The sequence below is a fragment of the Manduca sexta genome, chromosome 20 (genome assembly GCF_014839805.1).
Source record: "Manduca sexta isolate Smith_Timp_Sample1 chromosome 20, JHU_Msex_v1.0, whole genome shotgun sequence".
NCBI lineage: Eukaryota > Metazoa > Arthropoda > Insecta > Lepidoptera > Sphingidae > Manduca > Manduca sexta.
The window spans coordinates 9,977,277-9,991,801 of NC_051134.1; the positions used below are offsets into that span (position 1 = coordinate 9,977,277).

General features: G+C 33.7%; 2 protein-coding genes across 4 annotated transcripts in view; both read right to left on the bottom strand.

The window, feature by feature from the left end:
* LOC115440693 overlaps positions 1-778 on the bottom strand; it is a 54,463-nt gene extending 53,685 nt beyond the window's left edge. Inside the window, exon 1 of the mRNA XM_030165107.2 lies at positions 566-778. The gene's annotated coding sequence lies outside the window, so the exon portion shown is untranslated. The remainder of the gene's footprint in view (positions 1-565) is intronic.
* Positions 779-9,283: 8,505 nt separating this feature from the next.
* The window catches only part of LOC115440664 (alkylglycerol monooxygenase), a 46,772-nt gene continuing 41,530 nt past the window's right edge, over positions 9,284-14,525 (bottom strand). For all 3 annotated transcript variants that reach the window (XM_030165070.2, XM_030165067.2, XM_030165068.2), the window contains exon 10: positions 9,284-10,857. In XM_030165070.2, coding sequence (XP_030020930.1) covers positions 10,591-10,857 — 267 coding nt within the window. In that variant the 3' untranslated portion in view covers positions 9,284-10,590. The remainder of the gene's footprint in view (positions 10,858-14,525) is intronic.

Genomic DNA, 14,525 nt, shown 5'->3' on the forward strand with positions numbered 1-14,525 from the left:
TAGTTGTATAGAGTGCGGTACGACTATGTAATGCTATTAGGTCTAGGGTTTGAATCCCAGGTCAGGTATAGTGATATTGGGTTCTTCTGCTCGATTAGCCACTATTTCGGAATAGGTCGATATGGCGATAGGCTCGTCCCCTATCATATCATAAGACGAATCATAAATGGCGAAAAGTGGGTACACTAGTTTCACCTCTGTATACCCCTTTAGGGATAGGGCGTAAATGTGCGAATATATATAATACTTTGCGTCTAGTGTAGTGCGATGAAGTGTTTAGTAATTCAAACTTCTGGTAGGTTCTGCTACTATTTAGAGATAGTCGTGACGCTTGGCATTAGGCGGGCGGTGCCTTGTCTTATCATAAAATAAAAAAAATAGAGTCCTAAATTATAACGTAATCATATTTTCAATTTATAAAGTAAAAACTGTTATTTAATCATTGGGATTTAAATTACTTCTGAAGTTGCAATAAATACCATTATTTTACACAAATACATTTAGATGGTTTACTATTTTTGGAAATATATAATTAAATTTAAAAGGTCTGATAAAAATAAATTACCTTTTTCCTTAAAACCAAGTCCGTAATTCAACACATCACATAATTATAAACAATAAAATGAAAACAGATTAACCAATTCGCTTCTAATAATTATTATTTAAATATTATCTAGAACAGTTCTTTTTTCAAATTTTGTTCCATTGATATTACTCAGCCAATACAAGGATCGCGCGGGAACGGTCCGCCCTTCGGCAAACCACGTGACGCGCCTAACGTTGCTGCGAAGCGACTGAGCTCATGATACGTGCATTTGAAGCTTCTGTCAAAGGTTCTATCAAATATATCATCAACAAAAGAATTACTATGTTCATTGTTCCCTTTGGAACATGTAAGCAACGATGCTCTCTAAAACATTGTTATCTTTAATTGATTTCATAGAAATAGAATTAATAAAACATGAAATATTTCGACTTTAATATTATATTACCTGGAAAAAATATACTGGCCGTCTCTGTATTCGAAACAAAAACAATATGTACAACATTCTATTTTGAAACATGAAAATGGCGCGCTGCAATGTAAAGGGATGTGTAAAATTAAAATACATTTCGCTTTTGTTATTGCGGCCAGTTTCCAAAGAGCGTTCTAAAATCAAACGCAGGTAAACATTGGATGAAATTTTTGTTTATCATCGCCCTCGAAGTTTTCTAACGCAGTTAGGATTTAATGAAAAATAATTTGTTCCTAGCGAAATTATTAAACTAATTTTAGGTAGTAACACATCGTAGGTATGTTTATAAAGAGCATGAATGGCTATGCTCTGGAGTTGTAAGACCCCTAACACAGAAAACCTACATATTGTAGTTAGAGTTTGATGCGTTTAGTATTTTGAGTGCGATTTCCGCGAGTTCAAATAACCCCGTCTTTTCTTCATTCCTTATTCTCAGTCCGTTAAGTGTGACTGCGGATTCGTGATATTTTTGACATTACGATGAGTGAAATTTTTGTCTTGTCAGGTAGTCCAGATGATCTTTAGCTCTCCTATGCTATAAAAAACGGGCCCGATGAAGTACATTATATTTTATCTTGACATTTGTCAAGATTATGCTGGTGTCTTACAACCCTTCTAAATTTGCGATGCGACACTTCTAAACGAGTGAGATTTTTAAAAAATCGTACTATTTCAGAGAGAAATAAAACTCCTTTTTAATTAAATATTTGTGGTATATTTACAGTATATTTGTTATTGGTTATTTTCGTAACTTAATACTGCGAATATAACATTGTTATCATGTTTAGAAATATATAAATATTAATGAGAAAAATAGGTATATCTATAATGAAACGTGCGAAATGTCGGATATTATTCCGGAAAAAAAAAAGAATTATGCACGATATATCTACTCAAAAACAAAACCTGGTATCCGTCCACCAGTATTCATCAGTGTTTAACACAAGCAGAAAAAGTAATAGGACATTGACATGAAAGATTTATTCTTGTCTCTACCAATATTTGTAAACAGTGAGCTTCTAAACTTAATTGCAAGTGTAGGAATTTTGCAATTTTACAGAATTGGAATTTTCAAATATTAACGTTTACTCTCTTTGTAGACAGTAATTACTATAGCTGAATGTATTCGAACTATAGGTATCGCTCGACTTGACTGCCTTGGTGTCGTAGTTGTAATGCGTACGCGAGAATACGACTAGCGTGCTGGGGTCCTGAATTCAAACCCCTGGTCAGACCAAAAAAAATGTGACTGGGTTTTTCCATCTTAAAAATTACTCAGTGGCAGCTTAGAGTCAGGAAATTGGAGGTATGATACCTCCGTGCCTCGGAAAGCACGTAAAGCCGTTGTTTCTGTGCCTGATCTCTCTCCGGTCATGTCGGATTGCCGTCTCACGGGACTATGAGAATGAAGGAACAGAGAGTGCACCTGTGTATTGCGCACACATTTGTGTACTATAATATCTCTTGTGTAACTGGCTGATTTTAAGATTGGCAGCCCACCCTTAAGTACACATGTACACAGTATTGATGAACAATAGCAACAGCGTTAGGATATTATCATGAGGTTTAGCTTTGCTAGTGGTGGAATTTTATATTCGTATAGCGACCACCGTACACAAGGTTTAAAACTACTCATACTGCCGTGTTAAGCGCAAAAGCGGTATGTCAGGGAAGGGAAATATCGTTTTATAACCTTGTATGTAAAACTGAAATAGAGAAACTCTTTTAAGTTTTTTTTTTTTACAACTTCTGAACAAGATACTGTTATTTAGGATAAGTATTTCTTTAAGGCATCTGGCGACACAAAAATCAATTATTTGATTTTTTTTGAGATACCGCTTTTGAGCTTAGCACGGCAGCAAAGTGGCTCACGTTAGTGATGCTGGAATAGCCTTTGTATATCCGGTTTCACGGCATTATTGGGTTGGCTAGCGACGGGTAATCTCCTCAGTCGACAATCTATCTGGATTATTTACCATTCAATACATAAGGGTCGTATAAAACAGTAGAGTATTTGTTTTTACATCTTATGTTCCGAATGCGATAAAATTATAATATAATAGGGGCTTGAGAATAATCTAAGTGGACCTTAGATGTATTAATTTCATTTCCAACTATATAAGCAAAGACGTTAAATGAAGAAAGATACTAATATTTACAAAGCACTCACATTTTAATGAAAAGAAATAAAAAGTGTATATTTAAACAGTTTACGAGTTTCTATTAACGCTGTAATTACCTTTCTAAAAGCGAGATTAAAAATATATGTACGAGTGAGAACTGACATCATTTTGTACTCAGATCTAAGAATTTGAATATAATGAATTCTAAGAAACGTTTTGGATGTTTAGTATTTTATACTTTGAAAGAATGTTTCTAATTAGTTTCTATAGATTCCTTTAATATTTAGTCTTACATAGAGCCTTTTCACATGTTTTAAATTTTAATTACACAGTTGTATTAAATAGCTAATGTAGATAGTACTATATTTTAAACAGTTTATTTGGGGGAATAGATTAGACTGACTTTTGTATTTGGTCGGCTTATACATGATGAGTAGAATTTACTCAGAAGTTTTAAAATAGGCCCTTATATACATATATGCGAAAATTATCAGGTCTTTTTGATGCTAAGAAATGTTATATAATTTTCTAAATACTATAATGTTATTATTATTTTAAATGAACTAAATTTTATTGACACAAAGAAATCCTATTATTTCTTCATTAGCTTTTGCTCTCGGCTTCGCATAAGTCAAGGAATTTTCCGGGATAAAAGTCCTGCTATATATTTTCCCGGGATAGAAAGTAGTCTATAAACTGCAAAAAATCCATGAAGCATCGGAATGTTTCCCGGCAAACATTCCGATGCTTTAAGTACTAAACTATCTCCATACCAAATTTATAAAAATCTGAACAGTAGGTTTTGAGAAAATTGATAACATACAGACAGAAAAGGGGACTTCGTTTTATAATATGTATAGACATACTTGTTATTGTTCAGGTTTTCTTACGAGACATTGGAACAACACTTTTTGGCCATCTCTTCGAATTCGTCTTGAATGAACTTTTGTTCTAAGAAAACTCTTCCACACAGTTGAAGCCTTCAGAAACAGTATTATGTATTTGTGTGAAATTCATACCAAACTTTCGCCAATGGTTAGTTCGTACAAGTCAGCTGAAGTGGAACGGTCTAGAGCCATGTTATTGCATGCCAATCAAGTTGCTTGGCAATGGTATTGTTTTGTTTCTATTATAAGCGATAGCTTGGAACTAGATGTCAATTATTAGATTTATATTTGATAAACATTTTATTTTTATATTCTTTGAGATATTTTACAGCACACTAGCTTGTGCTGTTTTGTGTTGGTGGTAGGATATATTTTATATCACCGTACACAAGGTGGAAAAACCCGCCATAAGGGTTAACGTAAGTGTGTCGCGTTTCCGTATCAGTCTGTGTATATCTGGGTCCAACAGACCGGCATAATTGTGTCGACTGCTGAGGGGTAATCATCTCTCGTCAGTCGATATTCTATTGGTCCCCACTCCTCCTACCATCAGGTGCAGGGGGATAACTTTGCCGTGGAAGAAAAAAAAGATTTTGCTCGCAGTTTCGAGTAAAAAAGTAGTTTGTGCTTACTTTCACTTTTTTTTTATCTTTATTTACTTCGGGGTTTTATCCCACAAGGATATGCCAACGCCACTTGTGCTTATTTGAAAGCAAATCTGAGTCCGTTATAGACATCAAATTTCATAAAATCTGATTTTATATTATATCCATGAAAGCTTAAATACAACTTTACATTAGCAGTATGGATTCGTCTTTGTAGATATACATTCTTCTTAAGACGTACTGTTATTTAGACTCATTATACTAATACATAAATGCATTGATGTGAAATTTGGCCATATTCAGTTTATTCCGCTTAAATTTCTTATGAGTCTTTAACTCCAAGAAACGTGTTTAAAACAGCCAAAACCACAAGCAATGTTTAATTTCAAACAAATTAAATCTTTTTAACTAAAAAAAGAAGTCCCGGTACACGTTGTTCACAATTTTTATGCAAACTCAGTATTGAAACTCAAAGTATCCGACCGTAAACGAGATTCGAGAACTTTCCAAAACTTCTGCCGAGGCGGTTTTCACGTTATTCAAAGTAGAATTCATTGCGACGATATTTCTAAAATTCGGACGTTTTTAATATTATAGGACGTTTTCTTACCTGGTGGATAAAAATACTAGATAAACTGTCGACAAATTTTTTTATGTTTACGCGAATTTTAAACATGAAAATTAAACTATTTTTCGGGTTTTTGTCGCGGTTTTTATATTTTAATTTTCTCGTGACATTTTTCCCGAGAACTTTGTCTTTGGATGACCAACACCTCAGTCACCCCCATGACAACGAAGGCTGCAGTCTTCGACACGTAAAAATTAAAATATAAAAACCGCTATAAAATCCGAAAAACAGTTTCATTTTAAAATGTCGACTTCCTCGACGGCGCTAGCATTGGCTAAGTTTTAAACGAATCTATACTATTATATAAAGCTGAAGAGTTTGTTTGTTTGTTTGTTTGTTTGAACGCGCTAATCTCAGGAACTACCGGTCCAAACCGAAAAATTCTTTTTGCGTTGGATAGCCCTTTGTTCGTGGAGTGCTATAGGCTATATATCATCACGCTATACCCAATAGGAGCGGAGCAGTAATAGCTAATCTCAGGAACTACCGGTTTCAACTGAAAAATTCGTTTTGTGTTGGATAGCCCTTTATATGTGGACCGCTATAAGCTATATATCATCACGCTATACTCAATAGGAGCGGAGCAGTAATGGCTAATCTCAGGAACTACCGGCTTTAACTGAAAAAATCTTTTTGTGTTGGATAGCCCTTTGTTCCTGGAGTGCTATAGGCTATATATCATCACGCTTTGACCAATAGGAGCGGAGCAGTAATGAAACATGTTGCAAAAACGGGGAATAATTATTAGTTTTGAGAGCTTCCGTTGCCTACGCTGCGTAAACGGTTAAAGTGCAACAATGATGTATGACGGGATTGTTCCACTTTAAATGTTCTAAAAATATATTATAAAACAAAGTCCCCCGCTGCATCTGTCTGTCTGAACGTGTTAAACTCAAAAACCCAACGTATTAAGATGAAATTTGGTATGGAGACAGTTTGAGACCCTGGGAAGAACATAGGCTCCCGGAAAACTACTACATTTATAACGGAAAACTTTAGCCTGAAAAACTTTATAACGCGGGCGGAGCCGCGGGCGAAAGCTATGAAAAGATAAATGTAACTAGAATGTTCTATTTACCTACTAACTTGTACAAAACGGTCGTTGTGCGCAACTAACTGCTGTTAACGAGATTAACTCGCTCGCTAACATTGACTCCGCTACTATCTGTGTTCACAGAAACTATAACTTCAATAATGGATACAATACGTTGGAAAATGTAATACATTTTTATTCATAACACGATCAGAGCAATCCAAATTGAAATTGAAATAGAATCTGATGAAACTATTTCTCATGTAAATCTGAAAATTGATTTGGAAAATAATTGATTATATTTTGGTGATTTATTACGTGTTTAGCGCAACGTCGATGTGTAAATGTTGTTGAAAAACTATTTTTCGGGTCTCATCGCGATTTTTTATATTATTATTTGTTATCGACGTTTCGAAGACTGCAACCTTCATTGTCACGGAGAAGACCATTTTATTTTAATGGCTAACATTCGCATAAACATAAGGATAAATGTTATTTGGGTTATTCAGCAAAAAATATTTTAATACATTTTACTATTATAATGGATTTATCGATGTATTGAACAGGATACAATGTAAAAATTATTTGTCAGATACAAGTTAGTATATCTGATGATTGAAAAATCACTCTTATCTTTAGGTATTTTTGTCCGTTTTTGCTTTACTTTATCGTTTATTCTTTTTAAGGTTTCCTAACTCAACTTACTAATAAATTAATTCCTACTTATGCAAACTCGGTAAAAGTTATGTATTTTATTGAATATTATAAAGCTTGTTATACACAGGATATTTTCTCGTACCATAGAGACAAAGTAGTAAAGCAACGCTATAGACATTTGTCAACAGAAAAGGATTAGCTGAATCGAGAAAATGTCATGGTTTCAGAGAAAACAATACGAAGTGATATTGATGTTTCTTACGGTTAGTGAGATTTCCGGAGCTCCAAATAATTCCCAATTTTAACTCTTAGCCTTATATGTTGGGCCTGCTACTTAGAATATTTTGGTATCATAAAATGACTGTATATTACGCACATGCTCGTTTATTGCCTACCTTCTTACAGAAAAAAAAACTTTAGGGACCGAATTGTGATACAAAAGTACAATACAAAGTTCAATGTTACCTTTTTAAAATTATTTAATAAAGGCATAATTTTTACTACTATTAAGAGACGTATTCTTTATGAAAAATGTTGGACTCTACTGCACTTGCTGAGTATTAACCATATTGCAGTAATATGGGATAAAAACACAGCATCCCGCAAAGGAGTTACTTTCTAGTCTCTGTGGTACGAGAAACTATTATATATACCAGCCTTAAATGAACAGAAAAGCACTTGAGAAACCATTTACATCTAATAAATATTTCACGGTTCGTGTCAACGTGCCGTCAGATTATCACAGTTAAGAATGCTGATCCGGAATAAATTGACAATACAAAAATTTCTTACCTTTTGTTGATAAGGTTGTTAATATTTCGAGGTCGAGTTGTTTTTTCGGCATTTTTAAATTCACTGGGTAAGTGCTTATATGCGATAGATCATTTGAGTAGAAATTACTAAGTTCATTTTTAAAGGTATGGCAAAATGATTGATGATGATAAAAACTTGTTCACTATAACATTTTCCGCATACCTGGCTGGTCTCCGTTGAGATTGGTCGCCGTGGCCGAAAATTTGGCTACGAGGATTTTATTTATAACAAATTGAGGTTTAGTTTAATAGATTGTTATATTTCTTTTATTTACGGTTTAAGAACGCGTGGACGGTGGTAAAGACTACAAAAAATGTACGCAAAGCAACATTGCTATGTTTAAACTCTTTACTTTTAGTTTTTTATGACACTGTTGTCGTCTATGTATAGATCAAATCAGATTTTGATTCCCTTAGAGAAAGGCAGATTAAGGGCATTATTAAAGACAGCTTATACTAATATATAAATCTGAAGAGTTTGTTTCTTTGAACGCGTTAATCTTAGCAACTATTAAACCGATTTTGGATTATTTTCACTCATCCGAAACTACATTAATAAAAAAAAATATCTACCACGTTGACGCCTTTAAAAACATTGTTGATTAATTAAAAAAAAATGTAAATTAGGTGCTATTAATTATTAACCAAAATATTTTGCTATCGAATAAAATTGTAACAATAATCTATACTCATAACCTATTTTTAATATGTTCCCAACCCAGACATGTCACTTTGATAGTTGTGACCGAGCCGAAGTTAAATTTGACAAATTAAGAGAGATTCGAATGTCATGGCAACAATGTTCTGAAATGTAATAAAAAATAGACTTTGACAATATAATATAAAAAATAAATTACTTTAACAATAAAACGTGGAAAAAAGAAGAAAATGTAGCCTCATTCCCTCTAAAAAGAATCATAGATTAATTAATTCGGATTCTAAGTCTCATTACAGCGCGGCGTGTCAAATTGGATCTTGTCAGAGAGAATTGTTAAATCTGTGGAATATGGGTTCGGATTTATTTCAGCTAAATGAATGCTTTATATTTTAATGTGTTTCGAATTGGGATTAGTGGATCTGAATTTTGAGGCATTAGTTTATTCACTGAATAATTTGTTGAACCCATTGTTATAGTAATTTGGATTCATATTTTATAAGATCGGATTTTGCCAGCGGCTGCGCCTGTTTCGAAATCGGTTAAAGAAAAATATAAAATATTTGTGTATATTCTCTTGGGATTCATGCTTCAACCATATAAAAAAAAACATGGTTCAGAAGGCTTATTGATTTTTAAGAAAAAGGATCAGTGAACTCCCTATGAGATAGCAAAAGTACATAAATAACGATGATGCATACTTTAATCAATTAATTATATTGTACAAAAAAAATAAAACGACTATGTATTCGTCCTATACGAAACGCCAATTTCATATGTAGCCTTAGGGACCTAATAGTTTTTCAATTATTTCTATTATATTAACTGTAATTGGCAGCTTGAACAAATTTTATAAATAAAACATGATTATAAGAACAATATTCCGTTTAATAAATTCGTAACAATAAACAATAAATCATAAACATTGTAATAATTTATTTGTTAATTAAAATGCTCGGAGATTGCTTCGGACCCGAGGTAATTTAAAATTATCTCATGAATTATCTCCAAATTACATTAACGTTATTACAAAGTTCTTAAAAACACTTAAAATTCTAATTATTTGGTATTTGCATTTTATTTCAAACTTAACATAATAATGCCCTCAATTCTTGAATTTTACGAACATTTTATTGTCTTTTAATTGTTTTTGTGGTACTTTATTGATATTTAACAAACATTTTGTTTCAATTGCTAGAGCCAAAAATATATATCATGGTATAATTTTCTAATTACATTATTATTTACATGTACAGTCAGTCACAAAAGTAGGTGAACAAATTAAAAAAAAATAAAAAATAGGTGAATTTCACATCGTCTTTAAAGTTTCGTGTCCGTATCAACTATAATTTTTTCTTCACTATCATATACTTCAGAGGGTATAATTTATTTTAGATAAAGAAAAAATAATTTTCGATAACAGTTAACGCGATCTGACTGTTCATGTTTAGGTAAAAAGACATTTTATACAAATCAGTAAATTCCTTGCAATTTTCAATTTACGTATGAAGGCACATTTTTGGCAGTACTTATACAAAATACAATTCATAGTTTTAAAATTATTCCTATATATTTTAATTCAATTGAAAACATATATTCTAAGGTAAAGATAACAGTTCATATTGATTACATTCAATATACATTATTAAATCTTTTAAACAACATATCCATTATTAAGTTTCTTCATCTCCTAAAAAAAAACCTCATTTCTGATAAATCTTAAAACGTAAAAAATATAACATGTTATCCACGTCTAACATAAAATAAGTAGCAACGTCAAGCAGAAAATCTCTATGTAATAGAAACCTTAGCATCAGTCAAACATCATTCAAAAATGACAAGATAGCTAGCTCAGTCGTCGATTAAATTCTGCTGTGCTGATAAAGACTGAAAAATGGGTCGTGGAATTCATTTACTGGACTATTTCGGATATAACTATTATTGAGAAATTTCCATTAAATTCAATATTGAAAACTTCAAAGGAATGCAATGATTTCAAAAAGTAGAACATGCGAAATGAAAATGGAACGAAGCTATTCCTGATTTAATATCGGCATAACAACAGTCCAATATCGACATCTGTATTAATGGTCTTTTGGTACATAATTCTACGATCTGTGAATTGATTTCTTCTGTCCACTAATGTACAAACACAACAGAAACAATATTAAAATCTAATCGACCTTTCTAGTCTTCTTAATTTCCAGGAGCTTGAGCATGTTCAGGCACCAGAACATGGCTGATACCACGTAGAAGACCTGCAGAGCTGTGCCAAGCGCTGGGCTAGAGACTGCCACACTCCTCGCCAAGAAGGCCAGAGCTGAACACCGAATGATCTCCAGGAGCGGAGCGTACTTGGAGTTGTCGAAGAGCATTCCGATGACTGTGAGCGAAGCTATGATGTAGAGTACGAAGATAAGAACGGAGATGGGAGTCATGCCCTGTGAACAAAGACACATTGGTAAATAAGTTGCAAAAACGAATGAAATGAATGTGGGTACTGTACAAGGTTAAGGATAAAAGACAATTATTATGGAATACGCTGACTATTTTTAAGGAAAAAAGTAGGAATTAAACACATGGAGAAAATATTTTGGGTTTTATAACCGTAGTTCATGATTTGAAGTCAGACAGTTGTAATGACGTTGACCTTTGAGCAGAAGCTTAAGGTTTCCTAATTGGAGGAACTGTCTGATGTCACCAAGCTGACTAAAATAAATTGGAATGTTATATAATAGCTTACAATAAAATAGATACAAATAATACACATAAAACATCATGTTAAGCATTAACATATCATTGTTCCTAGTATCAACGCTGTGAATACTATATTGTATTCACATTAATAAAACGCCATAATAGTTAAAAGACAGGCAGAGGTGCAACTAGTCCCAAGAGGACTAGTTGCACCTCTGCAATATGTCAAGCTTCATAATTTTGGACAAAATTCCCACCTCCCGAAAATTACGCAGGACTGTCGAACCAAAATTTCACACCAAATTGGTTCCTCGAATACGAAATCGGGCTATAGTGGTAGCTGTCTAGTCGTTTACAAATAGTATTTGTTATTCTTCCCACATTCTTGCTTACGAGATACCATTAAAATCTGGATCACTTTTAGCCTAATCATTCCGAAGGACTTCAACCCAAAAATATATGAGATTAAACAAAGAAACATTTCCACCTTTATTCTTTCCAGGTCCGTATTATGTATTCAAACATTGTACTGGGTGCCAATTCCGCTGATTTGTTACTTAGTACTGACTTGATACGCGAGCCGCACGTAGTGAGTTAACAGCGGGATTGTTTGATTCTAAAGTTATATTGTTCCGTGATGTTTCCTTGAGTTTTGTGGGACGTGTTATTTTCGCTTCTATTTCGTTTAAAGTATTTATTTAAATGGATGAAATTGCGTTTTGGCTTTGAATATAAGGCTTAAGAGCTTTTTGCTTGAATTAATTCTTTAACTTCTTTAATTATGAAATCTTTTCCACAAGTAGGAAGCTAGACTGACCCTGATGATTATTGTTGTATTGTATCAGCCTATAATGTCCCAATGTTGGGTAAAAGCCTCCCCAAGATCTTTCCATGAACCTCGATCCTGCGCTATAGTAAACCAGTTATTTTAATGATTCTAGGTCGTTCCACCATCTCTTTTATGGTCTACCTTAACGCCTACGAGCCGTATCAGGGGTTTACAAGGTTATAGATACATTTTATCAAATTCACTATCAAGTAACGATGCGTCTATCGCCAAATTGGAAAAAACTTATAATACCACAATGTTATTTTAACCAATAAACCTTGTTGTCTGTCATTGAAGTCGAATCCAGAATTTAAAAATTCACCCTCAAGTATGCTACAAATTGTATTAATAAATCTTGCACAACCATTCTTGAGAGTGTAACAAAGAAAAATTGTGGTAATTCATTAAGCGTGCATGTTGCATGCGTTTGTTGGCTCATATACGGAACCGCACTGCGGACGAACGCCGCATGCAAAAGTGCTCTTTAGTGACACTAAATCTCAACCAATATGTCAGGGCTAATCCTCGCGTTAAGTATAAACCTTTGAACACGATCAGTACTTCAAAACAATTTTTTTAATTTATTTATGTAGGCATACTATTTGTCTACTGTCCACCTCGGCGATGTTGTATTGCGTACGCGTAGGACTACCGTCTTCAGGTCTCGGGTTTGGATTCCGGGTCGGGCAGTGACATTGATTTTTCTGCTCAATATCAGTCTCGATCTGGAATTGTATCGCGGTAGGCTCGCTCCTTCCCCTTTCAGAGATAAGTGTATTTTTTAAAGAAAGGTCACAATAATTTATAAATGATTATAAAATTATTCGACATATGAACCAGCACAGGGTAGCCGGTATAATTGTCTACCCAAGTATATAATTTGGAAAAAATTCATTTCGGTCTAATAGGAAAGACCACCGGGCGCTGATAAATTGTTACTATTATTTTATTTACAATTCAATCCAATTTGTATAATATATTTGTTGTGTAAAGAGCCTTTTATTTCAAAATTATCTTTATAATCATGTATTTCGATTGAAATTTAAATGAGGTTTGCAAATAAATCGAAAATACGATTTATATAAATTAAAATCGCATTTGCAAAACATGGATGCAAAGCTTAATTGGAAATTTAAACTAAATCTATTAAGGGCCAAAATAAATTGAACCGAGCACACCTGAGCGCTCTCTGTTACAAAGTTAAGTAAAGTCCATCAAACTGCATACGACGAGCGTGACTGTTAAAGGCATATTACTTAGATAGAAAAGACCCGCGCCTAACAAAGAACCAAGTTCATACAGAACTACTTTAATTCAACATCTATTATAAAAACAATCGGCAGTAAACATTACACATCGAGCTATGAAAGGAAATCAGAAAATTATTTAGAAGAGACCTTTTCTTTGCCTACCAATGGGACAAATTGATACAGGACTAAGATTGATTTGTTGGTGGTAGGATATATTTTATATTCCCCCGGATAACCACCATCGTACACAAGGTATTAAAACCTACAATAGTGGCCCATGTAAGTGTGTCGCGTTCCGGGACCAGCCTACGTATATCCGGTTCCAACAGGCCAGCATAATTATGTCGACTGTTGAGGAGTAATTATCTCTGATCAGTCGACATTCTAATGGATCCCAGTCCAATTACCATCAGGTGTAGTGTCAAGATAGCGCTGAAACTGTCATACATGCAATTGAGACGACAGTCTACGAAACCGAAGCTTATCGATTGTGTTTCTACAGTATGTAATACTGCCGAGTATTGTAACTTTTTGCACGTATCGCTCCACCGCCAACAGCGGAAAACATAAATAAAGTACGATAGGATGTAAAAAGGAAGAACAGGATGAAAAAAAGACAGGAATGAATGTTCTGGACAACCTACTTAGTGTTATTGCTCAACTGTTTTATCTCGATATCTGGATTTTTATCCGTACTTTTCGTTATTGCCTCGGGTAAAGTCAATTTTAAATTGTATAGGTCATAAAAATCTACTTTCGATATCATTTTAATATGTTAATGTTTGATTATTTATTAGAAACATTTCGCAGAAATCCCTAGGGTGATAGACGAGATGCCTTTCTGCAGGCCCTTACCTTATTAGGAAACTAAAAAAACTATGTAATGTCATCGAAAAGTCTATCGCCAGAACATTCATTGCCATACATTTTTTTGTTTTTTATTAGCATTAATGATTGCAGGAACGCGTCTTGTCTCCTTCCCTAGAGGGAATTTAGATGATCCTATTAGAAAGATGACAAAAATATCACGAAGTTGGACACTAATTCCACGTAACAAAAATTTAAAACTTAATTATAGATACACTTACAGAAGATTTTAGGTTCATTTTCCAATTACTCAATATTTTATCGAGTGTTCAAATATATTTTATTCAGGTCTGAACGAACCCTGATTAACATTAATAAGAAATTTGTGAGGCAGTAAATGCTCTTGCCTCAGTAAATAATTAACGAAAGGTTTCCACGAACCTTATATTGTTTGGTAGTCAATTGTATGGGTTTTTATTGTCCGCGCATATTGGGTAGGCGGTATACGATGCAAGAATGTTCTTTG